This window comes from Leuresthes tenuis, unplaced genomic scaffold (assembly GCF_036924035.1).
Source record: "Leuresthes tenuis unplaced genomic scaffold, fLeuTen1.0.hap1 SCAF_16, whole genome shotgun sequence".
Classification (NCBI taxonomy): Eukaryota; Metazoa; Chordata; class Actinopteri; order Atheriniformes; family Atherinopsidae; genus Leuresthes; species Leuresthes tenuis.
Window position 1 is genome coordinate 13,389,434 of NW_027325370.1, and position 23,609 is coordinate 13,413,042.

Here is a 23,609-nt window from a genome sequence, read left to right on the forward strand (position 1 = left end):
AAACATTCAATATTCTTTGCATACCAGACAGATTAAAACAATTAAACACAACGTATAGTTTGAGGATGAAATTCTCCCTTCTGTGCCTATTTGTGAACCTTATAATACTGAAAACAAATTATTCAGAGAAGGGGGGGGGGGAACACAGGTTCAAACAACACAGTCAATGAGGCTCCACTAATCAAACTGAACACAAGGAGAGGAACTCCCTCATGCACATACAGTTAAATGTCTGCCAAGAAACGGGGTGAGGGCTAAATCTACACTGGGAGGAAGGGAGTGACTTCCCTTTCAAGAACGCACATACCGAACATTGTCAAATTAGTCATTATTAGCTGAAAAAATGAAGTCATTACAAAGCAAGCTAAGCAACCATGGATTTCTGCAGAGATTAAAAAAGAGAACACATAAGTCCCATTTCTTTTTACTCTAGAACAGAAAATGTGCTTTTTAATTCAATCTATTTCTTTATTTTCCCATCATGCATCGAACATAAATGCCATATTTATACCAACTTTTTTACAGCTGAATGACATCACATTGTTTACTATGCTTCACTACTTTTGGAACTGGACCACACTGCGTCCAACTGTTTGTCTTGTTGAACCTGACCTCCAACATTCAGTGACAGTATTTTCTCTTTAGTAACACTGTCCTTCAGCAGAGTATTTGCAGCAATTGGAATCTGAGAAAGTAACAGTGGCAATCTTTAGCTTTTAAAATGCTTGCAGTTTTGTTCCCCCTAAGTAATCACTGATTTACAAACTGTGGTTTTAGAAGACCGATGTCCTTTGACTCACCTTCTTGCACCTTTGTAAAATTGACAAAATTAGGAACATTCTATATCACAGTGATCCTGAAAGCGTTATCAATGCAACAATGTCAACATACGCTCAATGAAAATGGATTTTTTTTTTTTCGACTGCTTTTCCAGAAGAGTTTTTAAGTCTTTTTTTGGGGGGGGGGGGGGGGGGTATTTTTATTAAAATGTAAATTAACACAGCAGTATAATCTGCAAATCATTCAAGTCTTATATTAGGTTTATATATACATATATATCAATGTGCAGGCTGACAATTAAGAAAATTTGAGGCTGCTTATGAGTATATCAACAGTTTATAAGCACCATGGCCTCACGGCTCATTAAATATGCTTAAGATTATGTACCAGGAAGCATTTTCTTCCTGTGTTGTCATTTCACTTTTCACTGACATCTGCAGACAGACACTTGTATATTTTCAGCAATCATTGAGTTTGCACTGCCATCTCCTGGCTGCGTTGGTAACGCTCATTAACTTCAGACACATAAAAGCTTCTGACATGACCTGCTGATGATGAGGTGGAGAATAGAATGCATACAAACATACAAACATTTCCTGTCATGTGATCAGAGAAAAGAAATGTTACCGTCTTCTGTGGGTCATCACAAAGCTGAATCATTTAGACAAAGTCAAATAGTGGCTAAAGAAATGTTTCCATTTATTCCATGTGTCACCTCTGACACATGGAATAAATGCAGCCAAAGTAATGCAGACTCTAAAGTACAAAAGACTCAGTGAAGACAGTTACATATGTTAAAGGTTTAATAGATGAAACTGAGCTGGGGAATCGGGGAATCTGGAAAACAGTCCACTCACAGAGTTTGAGTCACTAGAAGAAGAAGAGGTGTATTAAATCCTGGTATAGTTGAAGTCGATAATCCAAAGATGTGTCCAGAATAATTTGGTTTTAATGTGTGTCTAGCTTTACTGGAGTTGGATGTCAGAGTGATATTTAGGTGAGCCACTGGTTGTCCTCAGTGGATGCAGAAGCATTAGGAAGCTGGGCAGGCAGGTAGGAGGTTGAGGAAAGTAATCCACAGGAAAGGTCTTTTTTCACAGGAACCGGTTTACAGAGGTCAGTTGGAAACACAGGTGAGTGAACCCATTCTTGACCAACAGGGATTAACCAGGAAGCACAGCAGAAAACTGGTTAGAACAAGAGCAAACATTACTAGGAAGAGCCGTGAACCGGCCTGATTGCTACGCTGAGGAGGCAGACAATCTGGCAGAGAGTGGGTGCACATACTGATCCTTAAAAGCTACTGCGGTAAGGAGCCTGATGAGCAGCAGAAGAGCTGAAGCCCTGGTTCCAGCCAGGAGGAGGGATTTCCAGCCTGCCCAGCCAGCCAATGCCTTAAAAGGTAAAAAAAACAAAAAAAAAAACACCAAAAATAACACCACAGACAACAAATACAGGACTATGACACTAAGATGACCTGATTAGAGAAGTTCCAAGTTTCATTACTGCCTGACTTGGAATGTGAAGGTCAAACAGTATGAATAGACTTGGATCTCACTTGAGTAATAATTCAACAGTTCACCCCCTTCTCAAACCTATTGAGATAACCCTAACCCTATGCCTGGGTATCAGCAGACAGATTAGATAAAACACAAGGTCTTTAAGGCATTTAATCTTTAAGACATTTTTTTAAACGTGTCAGTGGCCTTGTTGGTATCTACCAAATAATATGCCACCAGCAGAGAACATAAATCTCATGGTGTAACTATGAAACACAACAAAAAGCAAAGTAAACACCATAAAAAATGTTTTTAAAAGTTTTTTTTTAAATCATTTAGAAATTTCAGAAAAAAATTAATAGCAATTTAATGAGGAAAAAGCAGGTGTAATTATTGCTTTTTTTTTAAAAAACACACAGAACACGTTGAATTGATATATTTAAAAAACGCATATGGTTACAGGTCACTTCTTCATGACGAAATGACGTTCGGAATCTATGGTTGCCATGGATTCCATATAAAAGCTACCCTGATCGAACTCTTGCTCCCCTTTCACTCCTGAATTCGGAGAGAAACGACGCACTCACAGAGCGCTCAAACTACTGCTAGCTAGCAAAGAGATAAACCACCGACAGAAAACCCCCCGAAGGATAAACTGACTTCAACTATTTTCACAGAAAACATGGAAAAGGCGAGACTATTTAAAATAGAAACTATTTCATTATTACCCACTTGTTTGCGCTAGTTAGCTTGTTGGGTAGCTTGGTTGCTAAATTTGTCCTTATTTGTAAAGTAAAAAGTGACTTTATTAAAGTGCAACTCACTAGTTAACAATTAAAGTAACTTAAAGTGTACTAAAAACGTCTATATTGGCCTTAAAATAATATTTAGAGATGCTTTTTGTTTCAGTGTTGTACATTTTTAAAAAAATACAGATTCTAACAATAACTTTCAGAGATCCTTTTTTGTTAGTGTTGTACATTTTAAAAAAAAATACAGATTCTAACAATAGCATTCAGAGATGCTTTTTGTGTGAGTTTGAGTTTTGTGCATTTTTGAAAAATACAGATTCCAACAATAACATTACAAGTTGTTACTGATTCTAGAACAGAGCTGATTCTGCAGCATCTCTAAATATAATTGTATTTATTTAGCTTTTTTTCAAATATGTAGTTTATTCTGCATGTCTTATACATTTTAAATCACTACAGTTGTTAACTGTGAGTTGCACTTTAATGTCATTGTGTGGAAATAGTATACATTTCTCATGTTATAAGTGAATTTGTCACACATGCGCTCATTTCTGGTTATCAACTGTGTGCAGGTACTAGTTTTGCATGATCAGTAGGGGATATTTGATCCATTTTAGATAAGAAAAAAAATCCTTGTATGTAACTCATATGACAGAATAACTTATTGCGTAGCTGAGTCTGAAGCACTAATTGAAATATGAGCAACTGAGAAACTAAACCAGCAAATAGTATAATATCCATTTGTGATGTAATGAGAGAAAAATAAAAATACAAGTTTAAAGCCTATTTTCCATTTCATTCTTCATGAAAGGTGATGTACGCAAAGAAATTGCAAAGTATTACCAGGACCAAATTGTTTCAGAAGTAATACACGTGTAATAAACTGTGACTTCATTTTCAAAGACTCATACGTCAGATACATTTTTTGTTTGTTTACATTTTGCAGTCAATGTAACAGTGGTTTGTTGATGTTTTTTATTTCAACCATTTTCTTTACAGAAATTTCTTAAAAGGGATTAAACTTAACAACATACCTAAAAGGTTTTAGAGACAAAGTAATTGTAATTGAACTGATCATGTTTCCCACAGTCTGACCTTTGCTTTTTTTATCTCCATATCTCAGGAAAACAACCAGAGGAAGAGGAAGAGGGAGCCAGAGAGTAGCTCTGGAGACCCCCAGGAGCCACCGCAGAAACGGCCCTGCAGAAGCCCTGCTGCTCCTCCGGAGGGGAGCTCCACCCCGCAGCCGTCCACCTCCATCTCACGGCAGGAGGTCAGTAGGGCTCACTAAACACTCCAGTCATTTTCTGAAAAAGTAGCTCATAGTAACAGTTTAAGATACAAATGTATACCAAAGAAAAGCAGCAGGCATTTTGAAAGCACAACGCTTAACGATAAGTATTTGTCACAGGTACATCCCGCCTGGCCAGGGAGGAGCCCCAGCCCGCAGCCGTCCACCTCTGGCTCACAGCTGGCAGGACTGGAGGCTGCCCGGCCGGTCAGTGGTTTACACCTGACATTGCTGATATGTGTATTAAGAAAGCAACGTCTCATGTGAACATAAGCTGTTGTTATGATTATAAAATGAAGGAAGGAGTAGCAGGAACCATTTTGAGAAAATAATATTGAACAATATGTATGACTCCCAGGTACACCCTGCTCATCTGGAGAGGAGCTCCAGCCCGCAGCCGTCCACCTCTGGCTCACAGAGTGCAGGAGCAGAGGCTGCCCAGCAGGTTCGTGGTCTACTCTGCACTGCTGATGTCTTTGTTATGAGAGGACTGTCTTCTGTGAAAGTAGCCAACAAAGAAGACAACATATAACCTTTTTTTTTTGGCTTACAGGTACATCCTGCCCCTCTCGAGAGGAGCTCCAGCCCGCAGCCGTCCACCTCTGGCTTACATCGTGCAGGAAAGGCGGCTGCGCATAAGGTCAGTGATCAAACACTAAACTCTGCTGCTGATATGTGTATTCATACAGCACTACCTCTTGTGAAAGCAGCCTCCAGGGATGCGTTAAAATGTATGTAAATGAGTGCCAAAGAACCACAGTGAGCATTTTTAGAAGGGAATATTAACAGTTAGTCATGGCCCACAGATACTCCCTGCCTGGCCAAAGAGGAGCTCCACCCCGCAGCCTTCCACCTCAGGCTCACAGCGTGGAGGAGCTGAGGCTGCAAACCAGGTCAGTGGTCCACACTGAACAATGTGCTAATGTCTGTATGAAGAGAGTGCTGCCTCCTGTGAAAGTAGCCTATAGTAATTATTCAAAATACACGTGAATGCATACCAAAGAACTGCAGCAAGCATTTTAAGAAGACGATATGTAACAATTAGTTATGGCGCATAGGCACATCCTGCCCCTCTTGAGAGGAGCTCCAGCCCCCAGCCTTCCACTTCTGGCTTACATCATGGAAGAGTGGAGGCTGCTCAGCAGGTCAATGGTCTATACTAAACTCTGCTAACATATTTATTAGGAAAGCCCTGCCTCTTGTAAAAGGAATTCATGCTTTGCAGTGTACCAAAGAGCAGCGGAAGCATTTTGAAAGCACGGTATTTGATGGTTAGTTATGGCTCACAGGTGCACCCTGCCCGGTCAGAGAGGAGCCCCAGTCCACTTCCGTCCACCTCTGGCTCACAGTGGGGAGGAGATGAGGCTGCCCAGTGGGAGGTTTGTAGCCTACACTATACCAGAATGTTGGGATTCCATCAGAAACAGAGGAAAAAGTCACTTTTGTGGATGTTTTTAGTTCAAGTTTTTGTAAATCCAGAAAATAACTATTTTGTCAGCGGTAGGTATCCTGATAGCAGAGTGTTTAACATGAGGTTATGGCTCACAGGTTCACCCTGCCTATCCAGAGAGGAGTTCCAGCCCCCAGCCATCCACCTCTGGCTCACAGCTTGAAGCACTGGATGCTGTAAGTGCTCACTTCACACTTAACTTAACATCAGTCTTGATGTTTCTGCTGGAAAATTTACCAGCACAGCCGCTCGCTCCAAATGACTTGTCTGATTGTAGTTCTCACTGATCAAGTTGACCCTGTTTCTTCTTTGAACCCCTCTGCCCACCTTTCCCTCAGGAGAGCAATGAGATACTCCGCAGGTTCCATGAGGGATACTTTGGATTGCAGGTGACATTTGCCGGAAACCAGCCCATCGTGCGTTTTCCTGCCCAGTTTTCACGCTCACTTGCTTATGAGGTAACGGGGATGATTTTGGGGGCGTGGAACAATTCTCCATACAGTCCAGAGATGTAACATTTCTATTCAGATTGCACACATACAGTTGCACCGCTGCACACATTTTTTTAATATTTTTTTATATAGATTTTGTATAAACATTTTACAAAACAAACAGAAAAAAATAGATGCTAATAATAAGTTTAGGCTAGTTATGTTAGTCATGGTAAGTTTATTATTAACTTACAGTAAGTTTAGTATTTAGAAAATGTCAGATATCGATGGTAAGTAATAATAAGTAATAATAAGTTAATAAGTTTAACACGTTTTATTTAAAGTTTTATTTTAAACTTATGTAACTTACTTATGTTTCACCTCTCATCTGAGAATCATCTTCAGTTCTAAACTAGGTGGTGGGGAGAATCATCTTATAAGCATGACTTTTTGAGAAACAGTCAGATTGTTTTTATTTGTTATTGTCTGGATGGAACATTTCCAAAGGGTCAGGGTGGGTGGGTTAGATGCTTTTAAAACCTTTTCTGTTGTTAGCGGTCTGAGGAAACTACAAGACATACTGAATATTGATTTTCAAAGTTTTGGAAAGTTTCACGGTATAAAAAAGTGATAAGGGTATTTTAGATCTTTCCCTAATGCTCTCTCTTTTTGTCCTTCAAAAGAAAAAGAAACATGACTGTGTAGAAAAGCTAGATAAGTATGAGAATATGAAGTCACCCACAAACATTTGGCTTTTTGCTGTATTTAGAGAGTGTTAAACTTTAAAAAGTAGCATCAAATGAACAGAGAGAGATAATTATTAACCCTATAATGTCTGACCCAAGAAATAATGGACTGTAAATTCCTTTTTTTTTTTTTGAAGTCTTTATTTCTCCCTTAACCAAAATGTAAGAAAATCCCACCATAAGGTCTTCAAAATAACTAAATGTTTCTTCCTGACACAACCAGCTGCGAGCTAATGGGATTGAGCCATTTTGGATTGTACTGTGAAATGTCAGAATGATTGTAGTGCGAAAGGTGTCCACCAGGGGGCAGAAAACAAGTATCATATTGTTCACAACATGGTTTTGGGCAAAGCTTTTCTACCATATGGTGATGCAATATGATACCCGTGGCATTGCAGTTATTTGTAGGACATTTGTCAACTTAACTTTTAAAAACTGACATTCCAGCTATTGAGCAAAATGGGCTTCTCAACCCTTCAGCTACAACCCTCCACAACAGGCATTTTCCCCACTGAAATTCAAAAGTTTTGTTCGGGATAATCTGAGTGTGTTGATTTCCAGTTCATCTTCTGTCCGTTGAGGATTATTTCAAGGTAATCTGCAATTTATCAGATTTCATAAGCTCCCAGTAATAAACAGGTAAGTAAACCAATCAGAATTACACGATACATCAGCCAATATGTTCCCTGTTGTACATAGAATGGACCTAATCTCTTGAAATGTTACGTTGGCCTCAATGTGGCCTTTTATTAGATGCGGCATGAGGTTTCCTTCCAGGCGTTTGTCCCTCTGAAGCTGAGAAGCGTACAGCTCCGAGACAGAAGACACAAACTTCCTCAAAGGTTAAAACTGTTTCCCTTCAAGCCGACTTGCAGCAGACAGTTTCTGTTCAATGCCACTGAACTTTGTTGTGGCGTTTGTTTGATATCTTACAGAGTGGGAAGTGTTGGCTGAAGCACAGACTGCAGAAGCCTCTGTTGTGTTTGTGGCTTTCAATTTGTAAAAGGTTTTGGCATGTTTAACATAACAGTTACGGAATGACTACATTCCCCACAACAAGCTAATTAATACTCACTCATACTTATTTTAGACATATGGATCGCTTTATATACTTTGATTCAACCATGAATTCTGTTTTTTTTGGATGACAGCACACAAAGGGTGGGAAAAGGGTGGAGGCAACAGCTAAAGAGAGAGTCATGGCAAAAAGATGGTGCATCTGTGGACTTCCCAAGGAGGGAGTCCTACTCAGACCCGTTAGGTGAAACATCTTCAAGAGCCGAGGTATGAATTCATCTTTTCTGTCGCTGTTCGTAGACAAACATTGAATCTGTTGGACAGAACCTAATTCAACACATTTCTCACATAAAGTACTCATCCTGCATATCTTTTCACTGTCACAGATTGTCAGTCACTTGTCACATTTTCTTCATAGTTGTTGTAACACTTTGTGCAGACAGTGTTATACCAATGTGCAGATTTTGAGACCTGCGGTAGAGGGAAAACTTCAGAAGTTGCTAGTATGGAAGGTTCTTAATGGGACACCCATGAGAAAACGTACGCCTTTTTAGAAGAAAGCTTTCTACAAAGTTGGGTTTCAGTGTGATAAAGAGAGTAATATCCAAATAAATCAGAGAGCATGTGGCTGCCTTAGCTTTCTAATATTAGATCTCTGTCTCCCCATTAAAAGTCTGGGTGACCTTTAGTGTGCATGGATCTACTTTGATGTGACTCCTGTCCTGTGAGCGATGGACCAACCTGACTCCTGTCGTCTGTTTCTGAGCCTTAAATGGAGTATTTTTTTTTTTTTTCAAATGTTCCTACAGAAAATCTCAATCCAAATCCAGAATGCAAACTGCTAGTCGAGGTTGCCCAGAGGTCCAGTTTCCCCCACTCTTCCTTACATTGACCTGCAGGTTGAAGACTGCGGGAGTCAAACTGATGTCCTAAAGAACCCCATCATGGAAACTAATGCAGACTCGTGATGATCCCCTCTCCCCACACGTCCCAGATGTCGTTCACTCAGTAATTAGAGAACTGACTCTGCCATGAGAGGAAACAGCTGAACAGCCTGTTTGGCCATTTCATCCCATTAATTTTGATCCATGATCTAAAAATGAATGGAAACAGTTTGAAGTGATAACTGTAATAATGCTGGGTACAGCAACAACGACGCACTAAACTGTACTTTACTGTTAGATAGTTATCTTTTTTGTACTGCAGATCCTGTAGTCGCTCCATCATGGTGTGTTCAACGCTCCGCAATTAAAACTCATTACCGTAGTTAGATGTGTCAAATGCTGGCTTTGTGATCATTGAATGTGTGCTTGAAAGGTACATTACAAACGCCCTGGTAGTTTGCTGCAAAGTAAACTTCTATGGAAATAAAATTCAGCTTACAATTCTTTCTTTTATTTAATAAACCTAAATTGGAATGTATTACAACCAGGATAAATGCATTTAAGACAACCTGAAACATCTTACAGTTGCAGATATCAATGTTACACATATTAAACAGTATTTGGTAATGTCAAACTTTCGTCTTACCTTTCCAACGATGTACTCTTTAAAGTAGCCGTCCTATAGATGAGAGGATTATGCGCCATATTCACATCAATAAGTACCAACAATCGGATATTGACAGCATTTTTTCAAACTTCGTGTGGACAAAACAAATCGATAAACTAAGCAAGCACATGCTTTCCACCTTTTGTCGACAAAAGATGGTGAATCAGTGGATGACAGGTTTTTTGGGAAAACATCCTGAAGACAAAATATACAACTTGCTCATTGCTACATGAAGCTACTGACTAACTAGTGTTGCTTCACAGATGACGGCTGCTAAACAACTCTTTTTTTTTGTTTGTTTTTTTGTCGCGGCGCACATTTTAAACCACAACCCCAACAGTTACAAAGTAACGAGAAAAGAAAAAGAGTTGAGTTTACTACAACCGCCATCAAGGAAGACCATGGAGTACACCTTGAGGTCCGGGGTAAAAGGCATCGCCATGACAGCATTATGCTATATTGCACGATAGACTCAGCATTTTGGAAATAAACTTTCTAACAACAAAAATGAGCTGAGATGCATTGATGAAAAGGCAAAGACATAGAGTATTAGGTTCATGCATCTTGATTCACAGTATTCATCAAAGGAGGCTTTATACACCGTCCAGACAACTTGGTGAATGGTTGGAAAGCTGAGAAGACCCTTATTGACCATTTGTGCAAATCTTCACACCCACTTCAACCACTTCGGCCTCCACTGGACAAAGGTGAGAAAGAAGTCAGCAGGAGATTAACTTCTCACCCAGTCATTATCCTTATGTGAACAGCTGAACATGCTGTATGGAAAATTAAAAACAGGTCCTACAAACCAGCCCCGACAGGTCAAAAACAGACTCCAGAGGTGCGGTTTGACGGTTCCTGTCTTCGTGTGGCTGAATCTAACCGCTTGCAGTGAAAACGGGAGCACGGGTGGCCACAGTGATTTAGTTTCACCCTCACAAGGCTGCGGCAGCTTTTTCCTGAATAAAATACGACGGACAGCAGCTGAAAACAAAATGAGCGTAAGCGGTTCGGTCAAGGATGTGTTGGACTGAAGCCAATTTTGTAATATTATCTGTACCAAAAACAGCTTTCGTCAAACGCCCGTGATAATGGAGACAATTTGAGTGACAGGAAATGCGTTTTTTCAGTCTTTGATCTATTTACTGGGAGTAATCTTGTCGAGTCCCGGCCAAGCCGGGACATAGTAACGAGGCAAAGTGCCCTCCATCAGCCTTTCCATCCACAATCCCAGGCGGTCCAGTTTGTGGTGGATTTGCAGGGTGGATAGGCTGCGGGAGCGGTTGGATTTGCGTGGTGGGTGATCGTCACGGGAACTGGACCTGGACTTTCCTCCTGACGCCCCTCCTTCATCCTCAGACGACTTACTGTCCAGGTCTTCTCCAGTGTAGACGGGCTTAAACAGACACAGGTACTTCTTATGGCCGTTTAGTGCCAGCACGTAGCCGGTGTAATCCGTTTTACGGCCCCCCCCGTCATCCTCGTCCGTGTCTATCTGCATGGCGTCCTGAGCGTACTCCAGCAGCGTGTTCATCCACTCGCCGTGCTTGTCAATGTTCAGGAAGGAGAAATGCAGCGTCATGCTCCTAGAGGGATCAACAAGGAAGTATCTATAAATAACACACAGACTCCACTCAAATCACGGACCTATTCAACTTAACATCGAATGTTTTAAGCTTACCCAGTGAATGAGTAGACCTCTTTGGCAAACTTGCTAAGGAGGATGTTCTTGGAGGCATCGGTGAGCACCAGCACTATGTTCATGTGTCCCGGCCTCAGCTTCACCAAGTTGCTCACGTAGGTGATGTCCGTCAACTCTGTCACCTCCACAAAATTCTTTTTAGGAGGCCGACTAAAATCGACAGCGGACAATAAACACAAACGAACCTGACACTTAAAAAAAACAAGAGTTAGAAAGCTTTTCTTACCTTGAGGTGCTACTGGTCCCCGATGACCCATTTTCTGCCTTCGTCCCATCTTTTGCCTTCGGTTTTGTCTGCTTATCGTCACTCGAGTCACTGCAGTGACAGGAAGAAAAGAGCATTTCTCCTGTTTTAGCTGCCTTCTCCTCAACTTTCTTTGTAGCTTATCGTAGTCACAGTCCAGTAAAATAAAAATGCGGGTAATTCCACCAACCTGAAGGCCTGGATGACCACGGTTCCAAACAAGATGAACAAGGCAGAGAAGATGAGGGACAGAAGTGGCATCATCTCGCGCCTAAGCCAGGTGGAAAGAAAGAAGTTGGGTTTTTTTTTAGTTTTTTTTACATATTATGATATAATGACTTAACATTATCCCTGAGTTACACCTACCAGTTGTTATGTAGAATATCATCGATGACTTCAGTGAGGTAATCGTAAGATGCATAGATCCACCGAATTACAAACATCTACAGAATTGTGGTAAAAACAGGGCTTAGTAACACCACAGTTTGTTGGCATTTATGAATATCAGCAGCAGGCTGAACCGTGGATTTTAGTCATAAGGAAACATACTGAGGCGAACTCATTATTGAGTTCGGGCAGCATGGCGTCGTGGATGAGGATAGATGGGTCCTTCCGAAGTCGCTCCAGCTCCTCCAGAAGACGCTGCTTGTCTTCCTCACTGCCATTCCAGGCGGATACCGGCTTGAACAACGCTTTCCCGGCGACATTACGCCGCTCCAGGATTAGCACCTGCACACACAACCCGACGCAGAGAAAATAAGAAGGAATACCCAGTCACACACTGCCAAGAACAGAGTAGAAATCGCCAATGGCGACCAACACTTTACTGTACTGCGGGTCAAGTTTTTCATGCGTTTCGTTTGCTCTGTTTCCCAAACAGTTGTGACGCTGTGCAAAATGTCAATTAACAGAATGCAGTGCATCCAAATTACACCAACATACATAGTTAACTGTTGCTGTTGCTTTCAAATTTGAATTTGATGCCAGTCTGATAGGGCGGAAGAGGAAAAAGTTGCGACAAATGAGTGGAAAATTAAAGAATACTGAAATGAATGGCCGTGATCTTCAGGCTCCCAGGCAGCACTGCGTTACAGACAGACAGATCTGAAGCTGAAACCTGTCGTCAGTGAGCGCAGTTAATCGAAGCATGAAGAAATGCACGTTAAAACGCTGCCATGTGAAGAAAAACACGTAGTTAACATGGTAAGGGTAACTGTGGAGGAGCTATTGATGCTGAAGGCTAAAACACAGGTTATGGAACAAAACAGGCTGCCATCCAGATGATGTCTTAAAGGAAGGCTTTTCCTCTTTTAATACTAAACCTTAGTGGCTCCAAGCTATAAGAGTCTAAACTGCCCCATCAGCAGATCTGTCATCACATTGTGTTTTCCACAGCATCCCGACTCGTTTGGAAATCGGGTTTTTGTGGAGCTTGTGTCATGAAGACGTGGGCGAGCACCTGCGGCGGTGACTGTGAGCTGTCCTTGCTCTGCATGAGGATGTCACAGAGTGGTTGCTGCAGCCGCTGGTACACATAAGCGAACCGAACCACTTCCTTGGTATTGGTGGAAGCAAAAGAGAGAAACGCCTGGTTCCCAAAAGATAATGTCTCCTCATCCCCTGTGATCAGCAGGACGCAGTATCTGAGGGGACGGAGGACAATCACAGTAGTTTGAAGTGCGAATGAGGTATGGAAATTCAGTTTGCTTTCACACAGAAAAACTGGACTCTTACTTCCTGCGTCTATGAAACTGTTTGACGGGACAGAGCTCGTCGAAGAGCTTCTGATTGACCAGCCGTGGTGCAAGGAGGAACTTGTTGTTTGACATGAACTCGTCAATTATTTGCTTTTTCATTCCTTTAGCCTGCAGAGGAATGCAGAGTGAAGAGAAATCAGTGTTCGTGTGCCACAAGCTGTCAAAAAACCATAAGATTTTTAACTTCCAGAGGCTACTTGTTGCTTTACCTGTATAATATCAGCAGGCTTGTCGATGTTCTCTTTGAAGACCAGCATGGTCGGAGCGTAAGTGTTAATATTGAACCGTTTCTGCAGACTCACGGTCTCTGAGAGGCCCTGATCCACATAACCAAACTGCAAGTAGTCCTTATAAGCAAAAGCTGTCAGCTAAGGAGATACAAACAAGCGTGACCGATTTGTTTTTACTGGTGGCACATTTCACATGGAAACAGAGCGAAATAATCACCTACTTTGTACAGCAGAGGAACTGCGGGCACTTGGTCAAACAGAAGCACGTGCGGCTTGTTGAGCTCGTGCCAGCTCTTCAAGAACTGCTGGTCATTCTTGTCACTGACCTGAAATATATAACATGAGATGCTTCAGTCACTTTTATGAGTGTTTACAAACTATTCCCGTGTAATGCATTGAGAAGCAGTTTTTCTTGACTGGATTTTATGTAAAGTAAGTCTCATGTGCGGATTCTTTTACCCGCTCCACAAGTCTCTGAGGAAGAAGGTCTTCTACGAATTGCCTCAGGTGCTCCTTTGCTACAGCATAATGGAAAAACGTCACTTTTCCGTTTATGACTCCCAGTATGGATGGAGTGCGGTGAGCACCGAGGTGATTGGCCAACCGCCTTTCGTAGCCAACATCCACGACACCTATTCCGACACCTGCGAAGACAAGGACATCCGTAAACACATGAAACCTCCTCACTCACCCCATGAAAATGAATGCGAGTCATTTCTCTTGACCTAGACTCTCCATCTCCTGCACCACATCTTTCCAGACCGGTTCGATGTGGATGCAGCTGAAGCACCAATCGGAGGTGATCTTTATGAGGTATGGTCTCCTGTAGCTGTCAGGCACCACATCGTGGACGTACTGGTTGAAGTGTAGCGTGTACTTGCTGTCGGTAAACTCTCTGTGGTTCTTGCTGTTGAAGGGAAAGTTAAAGAAGGACTCGTCGAAGTAAAAGCTGTCGTGGCGATGGCTGTAATGACCACTGCCATATGGCTGGGTGTCATCAGTCTGCCCATAACGGTCGTAATTGGCACGTTTGTCCTCACTCGACAGGATCTAGATTTGAGGTAGAACACATGCTAACATGGAAGTCGTGTTCCTGTTTGTATACATTACTAGCACACAGATCTTGAGCCACCCCTCATTTCTTTACAAACTGCCCCTCAATTTCATTGCACTTTATATTGTCGTATTGTTTCAAAGTTGATTTTTAACTTGACTCCAGTTTTATCGGTTGCTGTGTGACTTTTTAACTTTTGTTAAGAAAAGTGCTATAAAAAAGTTTATTCTTGTTCTATATTGCCAGGAAAATGGGAAATATCTACAGTGATGTATTTCCTCAAAGTATTAAGGACACAATAAATCAGGTTGTCAGCTAAATTTGGTGCAAAAATCTGTCAAAAGTCTGTCACTTTGTATTCTTTGGCTTTTTTTTTGCAGATGCAGCAGGAGAAACTAAAGCAAATACTGTCTTTGCAACAGGCTGCTGGTAACAAATCGTATAAATACTTTGCTAAGTTGTCTGTTATGTGTTGGCACAAAACTGGTTCATCCCTTGAGTTAGGTGGCTTTTTATGCCTGACTGAAAAACCAGTTTAAAATGTGGCTCCTTGGAAGCAAAATATTAAGAAATGAGAAGTGGCTCAAGTCTTAAGCACAGAATTGTGTCTTGGGTTATTCCATTATAAGCATGACTAACCTCGTACGATTTAGTGATCTTGATAAACATATCCTCGGCGCCTGGATTTTTGTTTTTGTCAGGATGCCTTTGGACGAAGATGCTCATTAGTCGGGAAATGAGTGAATGTTATGAGATCGAGTCACTGTCATGGGGAAATAATTACCATTCTTTGGCGAGACGCTTGTAGACCTTCTTGATCTCAGTCTGGCTCGCACTCCTGGTTACTCCTAATATTTTGTACGGGTCCATCTCGGACCCGGCATGGGTCGATCCTGCCAGCAGCACAGACAGGACCACCACCACAGCCAATGGCAGAGACATCTTTGACCCTGTCATCACAGTTACCTTAATACATCCGAGCAACTAACACCGTCAGGTTGAAGTGGACCGAGGACCTCCACATCATTCACGCCGATTTTAGATGGTTGACAAATCTGAGATATTTGCAGATGTTACTCCAAAATGTTGAGGACAAAATGGCATTATGGCACGGTAACGACATAGAGTAGGGGGAAAAAGATCAAATTTTTAGGAGCAAACGGCGTTTGCCTGTGGCATTAATGATGTTCCTCGAGGATAAAACGTTGACGCATTTTTTTTTCAGTTAGGACTGGTGGCTGTGCTACACCTGCTATAGCAGGTCTCAGCGCAACAGATCTACACCTCGAGCAGATGCAGTCAGCCGGTACTACGCCACATATTTTAAGAAAACGGTTCTGCTCCTTTTCCCTAGCTAACGTTGAGGTAAAACGACGGCGAAATACAGGGTGTGTTCCGTTGCATCCCACAGTTGCTCCAGGGATGGCTGATAATAACCTGCTGCTGGGAAGCGGGAGTAGAGAAGGAGGCTCCCACTGGCGAAAGTAATTTTGGGAGATTGAGTATTTGGTGACAGCTTCATTTTCTTTAATGCGTTAGGTTTGAGGTTTTTCAGTTCGCCATTTTTAACATTAACGTGATGTCTCACGTTGCTAGTGTAACTGCGACGCACCGTGACAACAAACAAGCGCACCTTTTTTTTCCTCTGGCTTTCTTCGGTTGACCAATCACAGGCAGCGGTGATGTAAACAAGGAAATAACTAGTGCAATCGAGAAAAATAACAACTGTAAGACACTCCTTATTGTAGACGAACAAGTTTCATTTTTACAAAGCAGAGGGCTTGTTTTAGGACATCGACTGAGGTGGTAAAAGCACGTAAATGTCAGGTACAGCTTTTAGTTTTCTTTCTGTCCTCTTGCTTTGTTAGTACTGAATGGAGAATGGAGGAACAACACAAGAAGATTCTTCAGCGAAACAGGATTAATCTGGTGAGAGACTTGGATCCATCAAACCTCTATGATGCCCTACTTGAAAAAGGAGTTTTCACCCAGGACATGATCGATGAGATAAAGGTAGGTTGTGACACATAATTTAAGGTTTTGAGGAGCTTACATAAGCAGAACAAAACAGTAGACACCTTTGACTCCTGTCAGAGTTCTGGGACCAGACGAGACCAAGCGAGACAGTTAGTCCGGGATCTAGAGACCCGCGGGAGTCGAGCCTTTCCACTCTTTCTGGAGTGCCTTCAGGAGACTGCTCAGCACCATCTGGCAGAGATCCTGCAGAGTGGAGCCCCAACAGTTCAGCTTCAACCTGCGGCACCCACAAAGGTGCACCCAGTTATCAAGCCTCTTCCAGTTAGTAAGTGTGTGAAACCAAGGTCCATTTGATCTCTATTGACACAGAATACCTAAAACAACTTGAAACCATCTTCTTACAAGATGAACAATCGTTGAATGTATTGACCATAGTATACCGTATGCACTCTTGTTTGTATTATAGTTTCTCCAATGGATGTTGATAAGCAAAACAAAGACACTGTCCCCATCTATCCATTACAGAGGCCTACCACTACTCCCAGTCCATGTAAGAAATGCAATTTTATTAAGCACTACTAAGAGTCATATAGGTCCAGTGTTGTTAAGCATATATTGTTTTCACAGCACCTGAGACAGAGACCTTTAGACCAAGGCCACAAGGAAGAACACGGCGGGACAGTATTAAAGTAAGCATCATTTATTTATCGCACACGTCACAGCAAATGGGTTTTATTTTGGGGGGGGGGGGATCTTCAGGCAATTTATTTTCTCTGCTCCCTGTGTGTGTGTGTCAGAGCTATAAAATGGATGCCAGTCCTTGTGGTCATTGCCTTATCATAAACAATGTGGAGTTTGAACGTGAGAGCAAGCTGAACAGTCGCAAAGGGTCCAACGTTGACTGCGATAAGTTGGAGAGAAGATTCAAGGCACTTAACTTCATCGTGGAGGTCAAGACGAACCTGAAACAAAGAGTAAGAGTCATTTCTTCTACTACTGTGGCTGGAACTGCGGGAAAGAAAGCAGTGCTGACCTTTATTTCCATGTTTCAGCAAATCAAACATGAACTGTCAGCTTTGTCAAAGAAGGACCATTCACAGTTTGACTGCTGTGTCGTTATCATGCTCTCACATGGGACTGAGGTAAGACCTGGTCTGTTTTTCTGCCTTAGTACCTTTGATTATAGCATGTAAGTGGCTCTCAATGAAAACCTTTACATCACAGTGAGATCACTAGATGTCCAGCCTCTGAAATTATTCATGGCTAAATACCAGTTTACTTACATATTTTTGAATTTGACCTTTAGTAAACAAAGAAACCTTGTCTTCTGGCCATGATTTGAATACATAGATTTTCTGTCAGATCTACTCGGGTATTAATTCAGTATATTTATGTTTGTAGGTAAGTCACAGCCGCTTCCCTGGTGCAGTGTATGGTGTGGATGGACAGCATGTTCCAGTTCAGCACATCACAAACTACCTTAATGGGCAGCATTGCCCTTCTTTACAAAGCAAGCCTAAACTTTTCTTCATCCAGGCCTGTGGAGGAGGTAGCTGACACCAAACACGCTGTTCATTAACTTTTTTAAAAAAAAAAGCACAGTTGATTGTATGTGAAATGCTCTTAAAGTGGTCTCTAACACGAACGGTTGTTTTCGTCCTTAAGGGGAAAAAGACACAGGCTTTGAGGTGTCCCCCGATGAGGCTCAGCCATCAATCGGTAGAACAGATGACCAGACGGACGCCATCCCGATGTCATCCAGCAGCGACTCTCTGAGCACTTCTGATGAAACTGATGCTCGAGCCACGCTGCCCACCCCGAGTGACATCCTGGTGTCCTACTCTACGTTCCCCGGTGTGTTTGTTGTTCAGTGCATATCTGATAAATAATAGTATTTACAATACAAGTCACCTGAAACAAAGATAATTGAACTGACTTGTCTTCCTGTTGCCTCTTTAACCATGTGACAAATAAAGGTTATGTTTCCTGGAGAGACACCTCGTCCGGCTCATGGTACGTCGAGATGCTGGACCGCATTCTCGAGGAAAATGCTGCAACTGATGACTTGGTCACAATGCTTATGATGGTGAGTTTCACTCAACCTAACAGTATGAGAAAAATGGAGCCCTTTTCTGCATTTAGAGATTTTTGATTTAGAAGCATGTCTGAGTCTGGACTCTTCTTGTTTTCAGGTTAACGACGAAGTTTCCCGAAACTCTGCAAAAGGGCTCTACAAGCAGATGCCCGGTTCTTTTAATTTCCTCCGCAAACTCCTCTACTTTCAAACCCCAGCATAGTGGAAAAATTCCACTCTCAGGGAATGTTTGTGTAGACAGAAAAGCCATTTCTTTTGTAATATTCATGAATTTGATCTGTTTTCTGACTGTTGTTTTACTGAAATTATCAAGTCCTACTGTGCATGTTTACTACATGTGTGTCTTCTTGTATTTTTAGATCAATTCTTTGGGTATGGGTGTGTCCCTTGGAGTGAATGTGAGCGTGCATGTGTCTCGTTTGTCTCTGTGTGGCCCTGTGATGGACTGGCGACCCGTCCAGGGTGTACCCTGCCTCTCGCCCAATGACAGCTGGAATAGGCTCCAGCCTCCCTTTGACCCTTCACTGGATTAAGCGGGTATATAAAAAATGGATGGATGGATGGGTATCGGTGTCATTTTGGATAGAAAAAAATAATCTTTCCTATCAAAACTATGTTTAGGTTTATTTCTTACCGGTATATAGTGTGTGTAGCAGTTCTCAAGAGCCAAAAATCAACACAGCCTGTAAGTCTAACATCTACTGTGTGCCAGAGCTTGCATTGTTGAGATTGGACCCAAAATGTTGGTTTTGTGGGCCGCATTGATTTAAGACTTTCATGCTCTGTTCTCTCTAGTCTGTTTATTGTACTGATCATATTCCAAGGGGTCTTTTTGTGAAAATAACACCTGAAAAAAATGAAAACTTGCAATTGGCAAGTAATGTGCCACACTGGAGAGTTATAAGATATGAGTGGAAAAACTGCGATGTGTCCTTCTGTTTATTTCTGTATAACTACCTACTTTATGGGAGACGTAGTCTACAGAAGAAGCACTTCATGCGCTCTGGCTACGTATTTACAGCAGGGACACAAGTACAAAAGCAACTGAACAACTGATACACTCTAATGTGAATTTAGATAACAATTACACCATAAACTGACATTTTATAGCAAGGGAGGATCGACGCGTGACTGTTACTGGTACCTGCGGACATATGATTTTTACACATGACATCAGTGCATTCAGACAGCACAGAACAGATTTACTGATCACAGTCAAGGGAGATGTAATTTGATTAAATATTTTAACCAAATACTTCAAAAAGACAAAAAAAATAGCATTATAAAAAGTCATTTGCATAAGTGGCTGATTTATAAAAGGTATCACCTTTACCTGTAGGCACTGTTTCAAAGCAGATTAGATCTTGAGTGGATATGTTTAAAAAGCCAACAAATTCAATGAGGTGTACATGGAACATGCGTTTAAACAAATGTATTCTCTAATCTGTAAGTCAACACTCTTCTACAAACCCAGAAGCAACACATTCTGTTGGCATCATCTAAACTATAATACATACAACCTGTGAGCAACAGCATGAAGGACTTGCAGGAACTGTATGACTGAATAAAAGCTTCCTGGATTCAACGCTCCAACCACCAGCAGATGGTATCCGTGAGTCTCAAACTTAAGATTGCACAGATACTTAAATGGAGGCTTACATTCTCTCCACTGCCATTAGGAGTCCGCATAAAATCACAGGTGGTTCCATTTTATTTGCCCCCACCATCATCAAGGTTCCGTTAATCATAGTTTAAAGGTTAAATCTTATAACAGTAAGAGTAATGATAATACAATGAACACAATAAAGTCACTCTAAAACAAGCCAAGTGTCACACTTGTGTAAAAGCCACAGGATTTCCCTGGTTGTCAAGAAACTTGATACAACATCACTACAAGTTCCTCTGTAGATAAGATGGTTCACTCATTCCTCCATCAGAGATCCCCCCAGTCCTTTATTATTCACCCATTTTCTGTCCAAAAAGAAATTCATCACACCATTTATTTGTTGGATTAACATGACTTTTGATTGATTACGTGTATCATTCTCAAATTAAAGCTGGATTTAGTTCGCCTTGAATTTCTTTCTCTCGAGGCATTTTCCTTTTCTTTTTAAAAACTGATTAACTTGTTTGATTTCTGATGCAGGTATCCAGAATTTGTAAGAATAAAAATTCTTAGCCTGATTGAAAATGCGCACACAGCTGTGACTGTGCTGCACCATCTCTGTTTTAATCTACATGTGACACACTGGGACGGTTCATTAAGGCAACGGATGGAAAGGGAGAAAAGCAAAAAGGATATGAGACAAATCAGTCTCCAAATCTACTTTACTTTACAAATCTAAGACTTTAGATTTTTTTTGTAGTTTCACAAAGTATTTCTTTGGAAAATAGAAATTAATTGTTGTCTCTCGCAAACAGTCACTTCTCAGAGTTGGAAAATAAACAACTCAGCTAAAAACAGCACCATATGTTAGCAGCATAATGATGTAGTGTACTTGATCGGTCTAAGATTAAAGTCTATAAACAATGCAAATAGTTGAAACACACCTGTTAAACACGCCTGAATCTCAAATGTATTGAGTTCATTTTATGAAACCCAGTTTAACCTGCTTACAGACAGACTGGAAAACACGAGGTTAAAGGGATCAGGTTTATCAAAGCCAGGCAGCCCATTGTTTGCCACGGCATGTACATGATTTCTTACCATCTGAAAAGTAATAATTTCTTTAAGAAAAAAATTTGGCCAGTGAACTTCACAACAGGGCCAACTTGGATTTGACTCATGTCAAGGCCCACCTCCACAGACAGAACATTTCTGTTTACTTCAACTGTGAATGCTCATGTTTTGTAGTCGATGTAGCTGGTTTTAGTTTGGGTTTTTTTGCCAGTTTGTCTCCAGTCATCTGGACAAAATCTTGGCCTCATAATTCTTGCTTATCATTTCTTTTACACTGGCTTGGCTTCATCATTTCCTATGTGTCCATCTCATTATAAAGCACTGAATCTCTGGTAATATATTTGTCATCTTTTCCAATACAATTTCTTCAAAGAATCCATGAATAAACAACACCGTCCCTTCAATTGTTAATCCAGTCCTTGATGGTTATCCCAGAACATCAGAACAAGCTTGGTTGTAAAAGAGGTGGTATTAGGTAACAGGCATGCTAAGAAAACAGGACTGACTCAGCTAAAGAAAGCCTGGGGGTGAAAGGTGTCCCTACTTTTATTCTGCCATGCAACATAAAAGGTGTTACAGACTTAACTGTGGGCACCCATCACAGTTTGGATGAATTATCAGTTGAATATACAAGTTATTTTCTTTGGTTCAAGTATCAGTCTCCCTCTGAGGGGAAACCTAGATTCTTATACTCAGGCGTTTTATTACTTCCATGCCTTGATAAACAATAGCTTGTGTGGCGCTGCTTTCACCTTTTCTGAGTGTGTTTGTGTGTGTGTGTCATGAGGTCGAAATATATACGCAGCTGTTTCAGTGTCTTTGAATTTTTTTTTTGTTTTTTTTATTTGACTTTTTTTAAGTGCTAAAGCATCACAGCTGTGGAAAATATGGCCACAACACTCAATATATTTGAAGCTGAGGTAAAAATGAAAGCCAAGTTCAAAGACTGATGTAATCCTGGCTGGACAATGATTTTCTGAAATAAAGCTCCACCATCCAAAGACAGAAGAATGTTCAAATCCGCCAGTGATTTAACCATAAATCACTTTTTTGTTTTACATTTACAATCACTTTCATCATTTCTGAGAATAAGAGCACTCACGAGCACTGAGGGTTAATTTGATAATGAATTGATTACTACTTTGTACTTGTAGATGGAAACATGTGAACAGATGCCGCAAATGGTCTGACTGCTTTAAGGATGGCCTTCGGTTTGTTTATATGGATATTTTGCCCAAAGGGAGGAGATCAGAAAGTTCTCAGTATTTTCTGAGAACAGATTTTGTTTGGGCACTTCCCCAAATCTTTCTCAACAACCAACCCAAACTATAAAGACTATGTCTGTGGAAAAGAATAAATCCCAGATACCAATCTGATGGCATGTGTTGGAACCACTATCTACAGGTCCCAAATGATTTATTGTTTAGTCCAGGTACCCGACACTCCAGGACACCCTCACATGTTGTTTGTCCGCATCCTGTATGGCCCGAGCATTTTTTTGCGGCGTGAGTTAGACCTACTTAATATTAGCAAGATGGTCAAAATGTTGTTGCTCATTTGGTCTCTATTGTAACGTATAAAGTGAACTGTACGAGGCATCAGAATAGCATCCTGAGCAAATGACAGGATGTACTACTTTTGTCCCTGTGTCCAGTCAAAGCAACTTTCTCGGTTTGAACTGGTTAAATACTGAAAAAAAGTGTTTTCCTATATATGTAGTCCAAGTAACCGTCTCTCCCGACTGTCTGTATAAAACTAACCAGAACATCAGATGCAAAATGCTTTTCAGTGTCAAAAAACTGCCCAAAAGGTTCTGCATGACCATTAGCTACACATTTGTTTCAAATCATGTGAGGCTTGATAATTCAGTTTGCTATAAACAAAATAGCAAAATCATCATTATTCCCCAGGTTGTTTTTATGTTTTGTCATCTCAAGACTTCAAATTGCTTCAGATTGTTCAGTCTCTGCTCTCAGACAGGATGTCTGCCTTCCCTCCCACTGGGGATTATTATGTTATTCTCATATTGATGAAGTATGGTCAACTGAATGGGAGTCAGGTTCAGGTTTCAAACTGCAAACGGAGGCCGCCCTAGATCCAAATATATAAATACGGAGTGTCTGTTCCCACCATCAGTCTCATAACTGGGTCCTGAAAACATGTTCTTTTTCAGCAGCACGCTTCGTAAGTACATCGTTAAACATAAGTAATACTATGGCTTTATGTATATTTATACATATATAGGCGTGTGTGTGTCCAGGAAAGTTGAGTTATTATGTTAATTAGAGTTAGAAATTATATTAAGAAGTTCATTTTTAAATCTCTATAGATCCACGACTTGTTTTGGTAAGTT

General features: G+C 41.1%; 2 protein-coding genes across 2 annotated transcripts; one reads left to right on the top strand and one right to left on the bottom strand.

Moving 5' to 3' along the window:
- Positions 1-10,575: 10,575 nt before the first annotated feature.
- Positions 10,576-16,059, bottom strand: dnajc16 (DnaJ (Hsp40) homolog, subfamily C, member 16). The gene is made up of 14 exons (XM_072366622.1): positions 15,289-16,059; positions 15,144-15,210; positions 14,176-14,500; positions 13,910-14,094; positions 13,672-13,776; positions 13,430-13,588; positions 13,198-13,328; positions 12,923-13,106; positions 12,013-12,192; positions 11,830-11,906; positions 11,654-11,734; positions 11,446-11,535; positions 11,199-11,369; positions 10,576-11,103 (listed from the first exon to the last, which is right to left on the bottom strand). Exons 1-14 carry the CDS (start codon positions 15,459-15,461, stop codon positions 10,656-10,658), a joined length of 2,376 nt encoding a protein of 791 aa, XP_072222723.1. The 5' UTR covers positions 15,462-16,059; the 3' UTR covers positions 10,576-10,655.
- A 126-nt stretch (positions 16,060-16,185) lies between these two features.
- casp9 (caspase 9, apoptosis-related cysteine peptidase) lies at positions 16,186-19,536 on the top strand. Its single transcript, XM_072366623.1, has 10 exons — positions 16,186-16,517; positions 16,599-16,806; positions 16,948-17,031; positions 17,109-17,170; positions 17,279-17,455; positions 17,534-17,623; positions 17,883-18,030; positions 18,147-18,335; positions 18,458-18,567; positions 18,674-19,536. Exons 1-10 carry the CDS (start codon positions 16,386-16,388, stop codon positions 18,776-18,778), a joined length of 1,305 nt encoding a protein of 434 aa, XP_072222724.1. The 5' UTR covers positions 16,186-16,385; the 3' UTR covers positions 18,779-19,536.
- The last annotated feature ends 4,073 nt before the right edge of the window (positions 19,537-23,609 follow it).